This window comes from Calonectris borealis, chromosome 16 (genome assembly GCF_964195595.1).
Source record: "Calonectris borealis chromosome 16, bCalBor7.hap1.2, whole genome shotgun sequence".
NCBI classification, from domain to species: domain Eukaryota; kingdom Metazoa; phylum Chordata; class Aves; order Procellariiformes; family Procellariidae; genus Calonectris; species Calonectris borealis.
Window position 1 is genome coordinate 16,778,970 of NC_134327.1, and position 14,462 is coordinate 16,793,431.

At 70.9% G+C, this 14,462-nt stretch overlaps 1 protein-coding gene across 1 annotated transcript in view; it reads right to left on the reverse strand.

The window, feature by feature from the left end:
* Positions 1 to 14,462, reverse strand: part of CASKIN1 (CASK interacting protein 1) — a 35,283-nt gene that overhangs the window by 2,992 nt on the left and 17,829 nt on the right. Inside the window, exons 3-20 of the mRNA XM_075165552.1 lie at positions 13,022 to 13,119; positions 12,770 to 12,915; positions 12,576 to 12,671; positions 12,197 to 12,327; positions 12,019 to 12,127; positions 11,652 to 11,760; positions 11,438 to 11,532; positions 11,249 to 11,366; positions 7,264 to 7,371; positions 6,987 to 7,105; positions 5,873 to 5,981; positions 5,448 to 5,472; positions 4,075 to 4,144; positions 3,512 to 3,622; positions 3,319 to 3,420; positions 2,703 to 2,841; positions 514 to 2,625; positions 23 to 419 (exon numbers count right to left, since the gene is read on the reverse strand). Of these exons, the coding sequence (XP_075021653.1) occupies positions 23 to 419; positions 514 to 2,625; positions 2,703 to 2,841; positions 3,319 to 3,420; positions 3,512 to 3,622; positions 4,075 to 4,144; positions 5,448 to 5,472; positions 5,873 to 5,981; positions 6,987 to 7,105; positions 7,264 to 7,371; positions 11,249 to 11,366; positions 11,438 to 11,532; positions 11,652 to 11,760; positions 12,019 to 12,127; positions 12,197 to 12,327; positions 12,576 to 12,671; positions 12,770 to 12,915; positions 13,022 to 13,119 (4,194 nt within the window). The remainder of the gene's footprint in view (positions 1 to 22; positions 420 to 513; positions 2,626 to 2,702; positions 2,842 to 3,318; positions 3,421 to 3,511; positions 3,623 to 4,074; positions 4,145 to 5,447; positions 5,473 to 5,872; positions 5,982 to 6,986; positions 7,106 to 7,263; positions 7,372 to 11,248; positions 11,367 to 11,437; positions 11,533 to 11,651; positions 11,761 to 12,018; positions 12,128 to 12,196; positions 12,328 to 12,575; positions 12,672 to 12,769; positions 12,916 to 13,021; positions 13,120 to 14,462) is intronic.

Here is a 14,462-nt window from a genome sequence, read left to right on the forward strand (position 1 = left end):
CGCCCGCCCCGCGCCCCCTTACTCTGCCGCCTGGCTGTCCTCCTGCTTGATCTTCTCCTCCACGGCCTGCAGCGCGGCGGCCAGGGACGCGCTCGTCTCCTCCAGCTTCTGCTGCGCCAGCTCGGGGCCGGCGCTGTCGACGGAGGGGCCAGCGATGGCGGAGCGCGGCGGCTTCACCGGCACCTGCTGGGGCTGCGCGCCGGGCGAGAGGGGCTTGGCGGGGCTGGAGCAGAGTGAGGGCGGCGTGCTGGACGGCTTGGCGGCGGCGGCGCCCAGCTGCCGGGCGGGGGACGGGGCTGGCGTGGAGCCGGCGCTCACCGACTGGATGGCGGCGTGGGGCTTGGGGGGCTTGGGCGCCGTGGGGGGCGGCGTGGGCTTGGGGGACACCGGGGGCGGCGTGCCGTGGACCCGCTTCACCTCTGCGGAGAGAAGGGAGAGGGGCAGAAGGGTGGCGGGGCCGGCCGGGACCCCCGGGGTCTGCCCCAGGGAGCTCCCGTCCCGGGGGGCACCTACCTGGGCTGCCGGGGCTCGGGATGGGCACCTTTTTGGGGACGGGCGCCGGCGGCCCGGGCACCTTCTGCGGCGGCTGCGTCAGCACAGGCTTGGGGGACACCGGTGGCTTGAAGGGCTTCTTGGGCTCTGCGGGTGGCGGGGCATAGTCGGGGCCGTCTGGGCGGGCGGCGGGTGGCGGGGTGGGGGGTGGCTCAGCCCCGCTCAGCTCGGAGGCCGGCCGCCGCTTGACGGTGCCGGTGCCGTTCTGGTAGACGGCGAGCGGGGCCGGCTCCAGTGCCGGCTCCTTGTCCTTGGCTTTGGGCCGGCGCTTGACGGTGTCGGACTCGGTGAGGACGAAGCGGACACCGTCCTGCTGGCTCTGCCGGGCCCGGATCCGCCGTTTGAGCGTGGCGCTGGCCTCCACCTTGGCCAGGTCCCCGTGACGATGGGCTGGGGACAGCCCCTCACCCACATCCACCCGGGCCGGCCCCAGGGGCCGCGGCCGCTGCTTGATGGTGAGGTTGCCCTCCTTGGCGAAGGGGATGCCGTCCGGGGAGCCACCACGCTCGACCCGCAGCCGCTCACCGGGGCCATCAGTGCCCGCCTCCGACCGCATGCTGTCAGCGCGCTCGCGTCGGGCAGCTGCCACCAGCCCGGTGACGGGGCCGCTGATGGTCCGGCGCCGGTTCACCACCTCCCCATCCAGGCCAATGGCCTCCTTGTGCTTGACGGTGGCCAGGACGGTGGCCACGCGGGCACGCTCAGGGCTGCCTGGGGGGGCCCCCGGCTGCAGGTAGTAGCCCTCAGGTGCCTTGGCTGGCCCCGGCCCGCCGGCCCCGTGCGGCTTCTGCAGCGCCAGTGCCCGGGCCCCGCCGCCGATGGAGGACATCTCCAACATGGCTGCGATGCTGCGCACGCTGCCAGCGCTGCCTGTGTCCACGCTGCCGCCCAGGTCACTGGCCCGTCGCTGCTCCCGGCGGCTCTCCCCCTCAGCAGCAGCGGGCCCGGCGGCCACCTCGCCCTCACCCTCCTTGGGGAAGTCCTCGGCCATGCCGGCGCTGGAGATGGCAGAGCTGGAGCGTTTGGGTGGGGGTGGCGGGGGCCCCTTCTTCTTGGGGCGGACGGCGAAGGACTGGCTGCGGTTGACGTTCTTGTCGCTGCCGGCGGGTGCCCGCACCGAGTGGCTGCGCCCCACGCGCCGCTGGACGGTGGCGTAGGGCCCTGCGTCTGGCACCAGCAGCTCGTCCCGCTCCTGCTCGCTGTCGGAGGCGGCGTAGCGGTTCAGGCTGTGCGCCCGCTTCTTCGGCCGCCCCGGCTCCTCCTCACCCTCGCCCGCTGGCGGCAGGCACAGCACCGGCACCGAGACGGGCAAGACGGGCACCCCCGGGGGCCCCCCCTCGCCCTCGGTGGGCTGCGGCAGGACGTAGGCGAAGCCGCGGTGGGTGGGCGACTGGGGCAGGGAGCGGGGCGACGCGGGGCGCTCCCCCGGCGGCAGCAGCTGTGGGGTGGGCTTCACCTTGGCGGTGGCGTGGGGCGCCGGTGGGCCCTGCGGGGAGGGGGGCCGCGGCTTGCCAGGGGTCTGCGGTGGTGTCAGGTGGCCAGTGGAGGGTGGGAAGGGCTGCCGGGGCTTGCCAGGCACCGGCGGCACGCTGGCGCGCTTGACGGGGTGGCCGTGCCGGGGCGGGCGCCCCTCCTTGGGCGGCGCGGGGGGGCCCTCACCGGCCCCCTCTGCCAGGTACTCCTGGCTCTTAGAGATGGCGGCGGCGGGGGGGGCCCGTGGGCCATCCCCCAGCAGCTCCTGCGAGCTGCTCATCAGCCTGGCACGGCCGCCCAGCCCCGGGGGCGAGCGGTAGCCGGGGGCCGCGGTGTTCACCGCCTTCTCGGGGGGCTCCTCGGGGGCTTCGCCTGTCATGGCCACCTGCAGCTCGCTGCTGAGCTCGCTGTCCTGGAAGGTGGTCATCTTGGGCGACTGGCACTCGGGGGGCTCCGGCGGGGGGGACTCGATGGCCAGCACCTCTGGGCATGCCGCCGCCGCCGCCTTCCTCTTCAGCGTGCCCGGCTCGTACTTGCCCAGCTCGGCGCGCTGCAGCTCCGCCAGCTTCTTCACTGCCAGCATCAGCTTCTTCTGGTGGCCTGGGGACACCACGGGGCATCATGCCGCCGCCGGGGGCTGGGGCTGCCGCGGCCGGCGCTGCGGCATGGGACCTTACCCAGCTTGGTGATACCGATCTCCTGCAGGTCCTCCCAGGTGATGTCGGTGATGAAGTCGATGTTCTCGTAGCCGTTCTCCACCAGCACCTTGTAGTACTGGGACAGGCCGATCATGGACAGCCACAGCGCCAGGTTGGCCTGGGGGGGGCGCGGGGCATGGCTCAGCACCGGCTGCAGCAGGGTCTGGCCCCGGCACCCCCCGGCACCGCAGCACCCACGCTACGCAGGTGATCCCATCTTGCTGGGGGACAGCCCCAGGGGGTCCCCTTGTCCCCATGCTATCCCTATGCTCCGCAATCACCTGGGGCCACGCCCAGCCCTGTTCCCATGGGAAGCCCCTTCCCGTGCCCAGCCGATGGGGCAGGAGCGGTGTCAGGGGACACACGGTGTCCCGTCCATGCGGTGGCAGCTGGCACCAGCCTGACAGTCCCTGAGCTGTCAGGAGGGGACGTGTGCAGCTTCAGGACCGCGGGCTGCGGGTGCCATCTGGGAGCGGTGAGCCAGCTCCCACCCTCGTCCCTCTGGGCCACCCCCTCCCTGGAGGGAACAGGGCGGAGGGGACTAGTTGCCACCCTGGATGTGGCTTCGGCGTCCCTGGCCCCGTGCAGCCCTTACCGGCTTGTACTCTGGCAGCCATTCGGGGATATTGAGGTTGTTGATCTCGGAGGCGATCTTCTTCCTGTGCCCCGGCTTGGTGACGCCGATGGCCGTGAGGTCCTGGGGCAGAGAGGGGGGTCAGCGCTGCCTCACACCGGCCGTGCCCCCCTCCCTGTGGCACTGGCCAGCCCCGGCGTCCCCGCAGCCTCACCTCTGGTGTCATCCGGCTAATGGTGGTGATGTCGTAGCCAGCGTTGATGAAGTTGGGCGCGTAGAGCTGCAGCTGGAACTTGCAGAGCCACTGGTACACGGCCTCCGAGCTCTGGGGCGAGAGGGACGGCACGGCTCGGGGCAGCCCTGGGGAGGGGGACCCGCCGCCCCGCCCGTGTCCCCCGGGGCTTCCCCACACCCGTCTGTGTGCTGGCAGGAGGCCCCGGCTGGGAGCCGGCACCGCAGAGGGGCTGCGTGGCCCCGTGGCTTGGGGGTACCCCGGGCACGTGTCTGTTGCCCGAGGCGTGCAGGGGGCTGGTGCCGTGGAGCTGGGGGGGGCCGGCAGCCGCAGGGATGACTCACGCCGCTGGCTCACGGCACAGCACCCCACAGGCACTGCCATCGTGGCCAGCACCCAGAGCCCTGACAGCCTTGGTGGCCGTGACACAGGGCTGCCGAGTCACCTGCGGCTGTGGGTGGGGGGGGGGTGGCCCTGCCGCATCCGTGCCCCCCTTCGCCCTGCACCACACGCCACCGCAGGGCACCCCAGGGCTCCCCGCTCACCTTCCCCTCCGACGGCGGCTCCATCTTCTTCAGCTGGGGCTCGGCGGGGGGCTGGGGGGCGTACGGGGAGCTGGCCACGCTCTGCGACCGCGACGAACCTGGCGGAGAGGCAGCGGTCAGCGGGTCCGGGGCCACGCACCCCCAGGCTCTGGCCAAGCGAGGCGGGGAGCTAAGTCCCTGCTCCAGTGGGATGGAACGGCCACGGCCCCCGGGTCGGCAGGGCCAGGGCAGGCATGGGAGAGCAACACCCGCCCCAGCACAGCAGCCCGGAGCACCCTGGGGTCCCCTGAATGCACGGTCTGTTCCCCCTGGATGGGCAGGGGCGGTGCAGGTGCCCAGGCACTGCCGGACGGGTCGCAGCCCCTATCGCTGAATCCTGGTGACGCCGGCCACGCTGGCACGGGGCCCACAGCGAGGGCTGCGTCTGCATGGGGCTCTGCAGGGCACCCAGCCCCCTGCGCCAGGGCACACACGGCTCCTGGGTGCCACAGCGGCTCACCCTGGACTGCCCGTGCTGTTGCACTTGCCCACCCACCCAGAGCCAGGTGAGCCCCCAGCCCAGCTGGGGGCCAGGGTGCCGCAACGCCCCCCACCCAGTGTGGCCCCGAGCGGAGGGACCCAGCCGGACCCCTCCTCCAGAGCGGGTTTCCCTGGCTGCCCACCTCCCCCCGGCAGTGGCCAGAGCAGTCTCATTGCCCAAAGCCCCCTGTCCCCGCTCCTCCGGCCATGCCACCAGTCCGGGACAGGGCTCGTCCACCCACTGTGCCCTGCAGCGAGCGGCCCAGTGGGGAGGGCAGGCTGACACGAGCTGCCTTGTCCCCTGGGACCCCCGCACAGGCACCCAGGCAGCCCTGCAGCACCCACCCTCCAGCTGGTGCCTTCGCCAGCCCTGGGGGTGACGAGGGCTGCCCTGAAATTTCTGATCAGAACCAGCCAGAGCAGCCCCTTCCCCCCTGCTGGCACCTGCATTCTCCATGCGTGTGCATTCCCCCCTCCATGTGTATGTGTGCACCTGATGTCTGCGTCTGTGTGTGTATGTGTGCGTGTACCCCCCCGCCCCGGGTGGGAGTGCATCCCCCCCGTGCGTGCATCCTCCTTGCATGCGCATCCTTCTGGCATCTGCATCCCACTTGCGTGGGCATCCTCCTCACATGTGCATCCCTCTGCCATGTGCATCTCCCTCACGTCTGCATCCCACTTGCATGCGCATCTCTCCGGCATGGGCTACCCCCCCCATGCACCCGTGTGTGCATTCCCCCCCTTCGTGGGCACATCCCCCGCTTTGTGGGCGCATCCCCCCCTCCCCAGGTTTCCATCCCCGCTGCGTGTGCATCTCCGCAGCCCGGGCATCCCCCAGCACGTTCATTCCCCACGTGTGCATCTTCCCTGCATGTGCATCTCCCGTCTGCCCCCCCCAGCACGTGCCTCCCCCGCGGCGTGGGCACCCCCGCCGCGTGGCCATGCCCCCCGCTGCCAGGGCAGCCCCCCGGACGGTGCTGGCGGTGGCGGGGGGACCCCGGCATGGGCTCCGGCGGGGCTGGCAGGGGGCCAGGGAAGGGAAGGGGCTGGGGAGGAGCGCTGCCGCCCCCCGCCCGCCCACGCCGCCCTCCCGCCCCCCACGGGGCCCCCACTAACCGAGGCAGGAGAAGGCCTGGCAGCAGCCGAAAGGCGAGAGAGTCATTTTTTACCCACACGTTTTTCTTCTGGCGACGGGTGCCGTGGCAATAAAAAAAAAGACAAATCCCTGGATCCACGGCACGCCCGCGGCAGGGCCAGGGCTCCTCCTGCTCCCGGCAGCCGGGCGGCTGGCGGCACGCACCTGCGGGGATGTCCTGCGCCTTGGCCGGCCCATCGCCCACGGCAGTCTCTTGCGCAGAAGCCTTCTGGGAAAGGACCGTTGCCAGCAGCTGAAAAACACCCCGGGAAGGGGGGAGAGCAGGCAGGAGTGAGGCGGGCGGGCGGTGGGGGCTGGCGGGCTCGGGGGGCGCATGCCGCGGGTGCTGCGGGTGCTGCGGCGGCCGCCCCGCCGCCAGCCCGGGCGAGGGTGGGTAGGGAGGGGTGCAGCAGATTCGGGCTGCAGCGGGGAGAGCGGGAGCAGCACAGATGGTGCTTCGCAGGCGGCGGGAGCCCGCAGCACCGCGGCACCCCGAATCCAGCCTGACGCACACCCGGCCCAGGCTGCCAGCACCGGCTGCAGGGCCTCCCCCACCCACAAAGCAGACCCCCCATGGCCGTCAGCACGGTGCTCGGCTCAGGGGCACGCGGACCCCGGTGCCCAGCCTGCTCTGGCATAACGCGGGCAGGATGGCCATGGGGGTGGGGCTCGTGGGTGCTTTGGCCCGGGGACGGGAGACCCCAGCCCCTGGGCAGTGCACAAAGCGCAGGGGACAATGTGCAGGCAGGAGTGTGCAGTGGGCTGTGTGCTGGCAGCAGCAGGCAAACGGCTCCATGCAGTGCGGAGCTGCAGCGGGCAGCGTGCCGGTGGCAGCACGCAGCGTGCAGCGCAGCGAGCAGTGCAGCGTGCAGTGCGCAGTGCGGAGGCACCCTGCGAGTGGCAGCAGAGACACGGCACGCAGCCTCGCCGGGACCCCGCACACGCAGCCGGACCCTGCACACACGGGCAGCCCCTGCCTGGCCCTGCGGGACGTCGTGCCGGGGGCTGAGCCCGGGCCCAGCCAGCAGCCGGGGGCCAGCCAGGAGGGGCCACACTGATGGCACTGTCGGCAACATCCGCGGCTGGTGGCACGCTGGGTGCCGGTAGGACCTCACGGCACCCGGCTGAGCATCAACCCCAGCAGGGACCAGAGGCAGCTGCCAAGGCAGCAAACGCCTGCCCCAGGGCAAGCGCCGGTGCCGGGACTGGAGCCGAATGCCACCGCAGGCTGGCACGGCCGCCTCGGGGCTCGCCTTACCTTGACGCCTTCAGAGCCAGCGTGCAGGGCATGCGCCCCGCTGCCCGCGCTCTGCCCGCTCCCCGAGCTGCGGGCAGAGGCCACGCTGCCCGTGCTGCCCAGGCTGCTGCGGTCGCCACCTGTGCAGAGAGAGGAGATGCTGTCAGGGCACCGAGCCCCATGGCCAGGCCGGGGAACACCGCGGTGCAGCCATGCCCCGCTGGAGCCACCGCCACGTCCTGGTACGTGCTCCCCCCCCGGGGACAGGGAGGGTCCCAGCAGCGCACGCCCGCCGTACCTGCGAAGGGTTTCCGTAGCACCCAGATCTCCTCCGCGGGAGCCGGCGCAGCCGATCCGCCCTGCGACGGTGAGAGGTGGGACGGGCTCATGTCGGCCCCGCGGGACCCTTGGTGGCAGAGCAGAGAGAGCAGCCGTCAGGTATGCGTAGCTCCGCGCGCTCGGGCTCACATCGGTGTGGCACGGGGCGAGGCGACCCGCGGCCCCGGGGCCCGTCGCTGCCGCACGCAGGGAAAACCTGCAGTGAAGGTGTGGGCCACGGCCGTGCCCAGGGATGCCAGCGCTGTCCCGGGGGCCCGTCCCCCCCCAGGCAGCTGGCACAGGGTGACAGTGACCACCCCTGGGACGCCGTCCTGCGGGGCATTCCCCCCCTGCTGCCAGCCAGGGACAGACCCATGGTGCGATGTCCCAGTGCCCCGGCTCAGCCTGGGCAGGGGACGGGGACCATGTAGTCCCTGTGTGGAGCAGGATGGGGACATGACCCAGTGCGGGGGAGAAAAGGGAGCCGGGCAAAATTGAGCAGTGGGGACCAGGGTCCCCACCGCACTGTTCCCCGGCCAAGACGGCGCTGGCCATGCCCCTGCGGCTGCCTGCTCATGTCTGGGGTGCTGAACCCCCCGCGCTCCCCAGGGTGCCCCACGGCAGCCAGCGACACACGGGTGACACGGCAGCGGGTGAGAGAACCCGGCCCTCCCGGCGGGGCACGGCTCGAGGGTCACCCCCGAAGCTCCGCTCCTTCACCGGCTCACCGTGCTGCCCGCCTCTGCCAGGTCCTGCTCGCACCAGGGCTGGCGGGGGACGCCCAGCGCTGAGCCCGGGGGTTAGAGCAGCATCAGATGAGATGGACAACAGCCCTGCGAGGCCCGGCGCTGCTGCAGCCCCGCCACCGGCCGCCGAGGAGGCCGGCTCAGCCCGGCCCTGCCACCGGCCACCAGATACGGGGCATTGCCACCCCGCCGCTGCCCAGCCATTTCATTCATTAAGCCGCTCGCCCCGTTAGTGGCCGGGCTGTAGCAGGGGGCGGATGGTACAAGGTGGTAAAGTCACCGAAGGAGCGCGAGGGGGGAACAAACGGCCACGCCGCAATTGGGCTGGGATGTCCCTGAGCTGCCCATGCCACGGTCGCACTGAGAGGAGCCCACGCTGCCCGGGCAGGCGTACGGCTCCATGCGACCCAGCGGGGAGAGAAAGCCCCAGGGAAAAGTTTTGCTCCCTCGTCCCCATCACCAGCGTGGCCAGCCCGGTGCTCTCCCAGCACAGGCTGCTGCGCCGCCGCCACCGCGGCACATGCAAAGACCCCCGGTCCCCAGACAGCCGGTGGCAGCCCTCGTGGGCATGGCATGTGCTGCATCCCTGCAACCCCCTCCGCCAAATATCTGCTCTCTGAGCGCTCCCAACACGTAGACCTGCAGCATCCGTCACCTGCCCATGCCATGGGGACGGTCCCCAGGGCTCAGCTGGGCCCTGCCTGTGCCGAGCCAGCCCCAAGAGCATCCCCCAGGAAAGCACACCCGGCGCCGCAGCCCCTTCCCCCTCTAAGCGTGCAGCCCCGGCCCGGTTAGAGCAGCTCGCTGGGTGTCAAACACCCTGCAGGGGAGGCTGCAGCGGGCAGAGGGTCCCTGCACCCGTGGCTCCCGGCCAGGCACCGCGCTGCCCAGCCCTGCCCCCTGCACAGAGCCTGGAGAGTGGTTTTGGGGGTGCCCACGCACCCGGACAGGGTGGGCAGGAGAGCAGGGCCCGTGGGCAGAGCACGGACAGCCGGCAGCACGGCGCTGCCTCCAGCCCTGCCCCGCAGCCGGGGACACCGGGGTGGTGAGGGTGGGATGCGCCGGCAGCGGAGCCGTGGGCCACACAGTGCTACAGCAGCGCTGGAGAGGGCATGCAGGGGAGGGGGCCGACGGCATGCATGGGTGCACGCACCTGCACGCACACGCCTGCCTGCATGCACGCACACACACATGCACACGCCTGCATGCACACACACACATGCACACGTCCGCACGCACACGCCTGCATGCACACACACGCACCCACGTGCACGCACTTGCACACGCCTGCACGCACCCGCGTGCAAACACGCCACAGCAAGGGGGAGAGAGGCCGAGCAGAAAGAAAAGACTCGATACACGCTTCAAAGGAAAAGAAAGAAATCCATCGAGAGCACGAAGCGAGCGGTGAACTACCTTGTCCGTAACGCGGCTCGTCGGCACTGCTAGGGGAGAGCCTGTGATAGCCAAAGGAACTGAAAAGAGTCTGATGGGAATGTGGTGGTGGAGGTGGAGGTGGAGGCAGGGAATGGAACGGATGGGACGAGGCGTCACCGTTTAGCACAGCAGCCCCGTAAGCCGGGAGCGGGATCTTTTGGTACTGTTGGGGGATTGTTACAGTCTCCCATGAACCTGATAATAAAACATAACAAGAGACAAAATGAAAAGAATCAAAATAATAGAGACACGCTCAGCACTACCAAAAAAAAAAAAAAAAAGAAAAAGAAAAAGGAAAAAAAAGCAGCAAACAAAAAAGCAACCAAAGGAATGTGGAGAAGCCAGAACCGAGACCCAACCGATGCGGAGCCAAACCAAGGAGCAGCAGCAGGAGCTCAGCGCACGGCCCAGCCCGGCGGCAGGGTACGGCCCACGGGCACATCCCGCGGACCCGCCACGGCTCCCCGGCAGGGCACGGACGCCGGGGGAGCCCCGTGCTTGAGGCAGCAACATCACCGTGGGGCTCCCGCTGCCACAGGGCTCCCACAGCCGGGCTGCCGGGGGTCCTGCTCCCCGCAAAGGCATCCCGGGAGGAGGGGGGCTGCAGGCATGGCTGGGCTGGGGGCTGCAGCACCAGCACCCCTGTGCCCGGCCAGCCAAGTCCTGGTGCAGCTGCCGCCTGCGCCCCACACTGCCACCCCACTGCACGGGGCCCAGGGCTGCAGCCGATGGGATGGCTACCAAACCCCACACCTGGCAAACACTGCTGCGGAGCCAGCTGCATCCCAGGAGCCACGGGCCTCATCCCCACGGTACCGGTACGTGACCCATACCCGGAGGCTGGCTCTGCCCCTGCCTGTCTGGCACGTGGCACCTCCGCAGCCTCCGCGGCCGGTGCCCGGCAGCCAGCAGGCACTCGTGCCGCCGCTCCCTTGGGATCTTGTTCAAGTGCCGCCATTCCCTGCCTGTGCCCCAGCAACGTGGCTGCCCCCGAGATCGCGTGGGGCCGGGCAGCGCGCGGCTGCCCCGGGGGAGCGAGACGGTCGATGCGGAGCCTTCCAACACTGCCCGCAGAGGCACCAGCCCCATCGCGACGCTTCTGGCAGCGGGCACAGCCATGGGCCATCCCACGGGACCGTGCACCCCACCGGGAGCCTACGGGGATGGGGATGGGGACAGGGACAGGCAGCCGCAGGGCAGGGGAGCAGGGTCCAATCCCTGAGATAGCCCCTGGCCAGGGAGAGGGTCCCCATGTGGCAGCGCCGAGTCCCTGGCACCGGTGCCCAGTCCCCCTGCTCCGACCCCGAGTACCAGGTCTCGTGGTCCCACCGCTGTGCCGTCCTCCCCAAACCGCAGTGACGCCGCCGGCTCTCCCCATGCACCAACCTCCCGGCACCGCAGATGCCTCCCCCAGCCCAATGCCAGCCTGGCCTTGGGGCTGCCCCGTGAGCACCCCGGGACTGCTGGCACTCACCCCCACGTGCACCAGGTGGGCACCGACCCCACAGGCACAAGGAGGGGCACCGAGCCCGCACACTCAGTGGGGGCATCGACCCCCCCTGCACAATGGGGACACTGACCCCACACACTTGATGGGGACACCAGCCCCATGCACGGCGAGGACACCGACCCCACATGCATGACGGGGGCATCGCCCCAGCTTGGCTTCACCGGCTGCACCCCCTGACACCCCAGGCACCGTCAGACCGAAACGGGGCTCCCTGAGGCTGCGGGTTTGGGAGCAGCCCCATGGGGGGGGAGGCAGGGGTGGGGATTATTTGCCTGTTCGTTTGCTTATGGCCTCGACAAGGCTGGAGGGGAAGTAGCCCACGCGGTCGTTGCCGGTCCGGTTGTCGTGAATGCAGCCCTTCCAGCGCCCATCCGCGTGCTGCTCCAGCACCTGCGGGCAGGGGCCGGGTCAGTGGCCGGCGCCAATAGCGGGGTCCCCCCAGCCCCCCTGGCCGCACTCACGGTGATGACGTCCCCGGCTTTCACGTTGAGGCTGGTCAGGTCGTAGTTGTTGCAATAGTCCTTGACGGCCCGGACCTGCAGAGCGGCGGAGGCGTCTGCGGGGACAGAGCGGGAGCGTTGCCGGCCGCCCAGCCCTGCGGGGGTTGTCACCCCCAGCTCGGCATCCCTGCAGCACCGGTGCAGCCGCCCGGTGCCCCCCCCCGAACCCCCCTACCCCGCAGCATCTGCTTGATCTCCTTGCTGGCCTGGCTGGTGGTGAACTGGTTGACGATGTCCAGAGCTGTCTGGTTGTAGGTGTTCCTGACGTGGGCGTTGATCCCACTCTGCAACAGCACAGAGAGGGCTTGGGAGGAGGCTGGCCCCCCCACCCCCACCCCGCCACCCCCCGGGACCCCCCAGGCCACCCCAAGACCAGCAGCCGGAGGGCACGACTCACTGCCTTGGTGTGTCCCCCTGGGACCCTCGCCCCCGCCCCCAGGAGAGGTGCACACGCTGCTCCGCAGCCCCCGGCCGTGGGGTCGTTCCCTTCCTGCAACCCCTCCCTGGGCTGGGGGCGTCTGGGGGTGTCGGGGGACCCTTACATCCAGCAGCAGCCGCACCACGTCCGTCTTGCCGCACAGGGCCGCCTCGTGCAGCGCCGTGCCCGCCTTGGTTTGCCGGTTGATGTCGATGCCAGCCTGCAGCAGGAGCCTGCGGGCAGACGGCGGGGTCAGCGAGGCGGGGGGGACCGGCGCTGCCCTCCCTGCCCACGGCACCCACCGGATGATGTCGATGTGGCCGTTCTTGGCGGCGAGGTGCAGGGGGCTGGTGCCATTGGGGTCGGTGGCGTCCCCCGGCTTGGGCTCCAGCAGCGCCGCGCACATGTTGCTGTTCAGGAGCAGTTGGACCACCTGGCTCAGCAAACACAGACGGAGCAGGGCTGCAAGGGCGGCTCAGCCGCCCGCCGGGGCTGCGGCCCCCCGGCCCCCGCCTCTCCTCCCTGCTCTTGCTCCCCTCCAGCAGCCAGAGATCCCCCGCAGCGGTGGCACCGCAGGTCCCCACCGCTGGCCATCCCAGGGGCTGCCCCCTGCACTGCTCCAGCACCCCCACCGTGCCCCCATCCCCTCCCAATCTTCCTCTCGGCACTGCAAGGACTTACCCCGACCCGGCCAAACTCGCATGCCAGGTCCAGAGGCGTCTTCCCCGAGTTGTCCATGATGCAGGGGTTGGACTGGTGCTGCAGGAGCATCTCTGACTGCGGAGGAGCGAGACCCCAGCTCGGTGAGGGCAGGGGCAGGGAGGGCGGCACGGCCCTCCCGCCACCTCCGCGCCCCGCCGCCGGCCCCACCGTACCACGTCGTAGTGCCCGTGCTGTGCCGCCAGGTGCAGGGGGATCTGGCCCTCGTCCGATGGGATGTTCACGGAGGAACCCGCTTTCAGCACCATTTTCATGGGCTCCTTCTTGCCTTGCCAAGCCGCGTAGTGCAGGGGCCGCATGCCTGAGGGCGGGCAGGACAGGCACACCGTCAGCCCCCCAGCACACCCACGTGCCCGGCTAGAGCCTACAGAGGGGTGGGGGGCCGCGGCCAGGACGCCGGGAATCACCTTTGTTGTCCTTGATGTCCACCGCAGCCTGCGCTTCCAGCAGCAGCGAGATGAGCTCCGTGTTGCCGTTGAGTGCCGCATGGTGCAGAGCTGAGAACCTGGGGACCGTCCGCGGTGTCAGGGGTCCCGCGTCCGTGTCCCCTCCGCAGCCCTGCCAGCCCCTGCCTGGCAGCGCGGCCTCGAGCCTGCACCCGCTGCAGCACCCCAGGGCACCCACTCTGCCTCCCGCAGCCTCCGACATGCACGTGTCCCCGAGCTCCCCGGGCAACCCCACCTCTGCATCCCTCCGTGGGCAGCCGGGGAAGGAGCTGCCGCAGGGACCAGCCGTGGCTGACCCACCAGTCAAGCCAGGAGCTGGCCTTGTCCCAGCGTGCAATAAGGGCCAGACGGTTGGACACACCGGGGCCAACATGGGTTTGTTCTCCAGCCCCTCGCTTTATTTAGCTTCCCCTGGGGTGCTGCAGCCACAGGACAGACCCCTGAGCCCGCACGGTGGGACGCAGGGCTGGGGATGTGCAGGGCTGGGGATGCCGCAGGGCTGGGGATGCCGCAGGGCTGGGGATGCCGCAGGGCTGGGGGGGTGCAGGGCTGGGGGGGTGCAGGGCTGGGGATGCCGCAGGGCTGGGGATGCCGCAGGGCTGGGGGGGCGCAGGGCTGGGGATGCCGCAGGGCTGGGGATGCCGCAGGGCTGGGGATGCCGCAGGGCTGGGGGGGTGCAGGGCTGGGGATGCCGCAGGGCTGGCGGCTCTGATCGGGGGGTGCTGCAGTGAGATAGACGCAGATGAAACGCTCCCTGGGGATGTTGAGACCCCGCGAGGCTGGAGGTGACGGGCAGGGCAGGCACAGGGGGGGTCCCACCGAGGGTGGGGGATGCCAGGAAGCCACTGAACCACTTCCCCCAGCCTGGCCCTGGCAGCGCAACCACGGGCACCAGAGCCGAGGGGTCCCAGGCTGCCAGATGGCAGCAGTGCCCCTGCCCCGTGCCGGGGCTTGCCGTGGGGAAGCCCCTGGCCCTGCCGTGCCACAGCCCGCTCTGCTTTCCCGGGACGGGCCAAACCAGGAGGCTCATTGCTGGGAAGCAGGCCAGGAGCTGACCTACTTGCTGCTCCCAGCAGCGGCATCCTCCGCGCGGCTGCGCTGGTGCCCGACACCCCACTGCTCCAGACCCCAGTCGTGCATGGTGTCCCCGTCCCATCCCCGGGGCCACCTCGGTGCTACCGGAACACGGGAAGGGACTGTGGACCCCAGCAGGACCTGCCGGCCCCCACAGCTGCCTGGTGCCCGAGAGGCGGGCGGTGGGATGGCGATCCCGTCTGCCCCCCATCACCGGGCCCCCCTGCTGAGGGGGGACACGCCCCCGCTGGGGAGCACGCTTCGGCCACCACGTTCCCTGCGGAGCTGCTGCCTGCGTCCTCCGGCGGGGAGCGGCGATGCGAGCAGA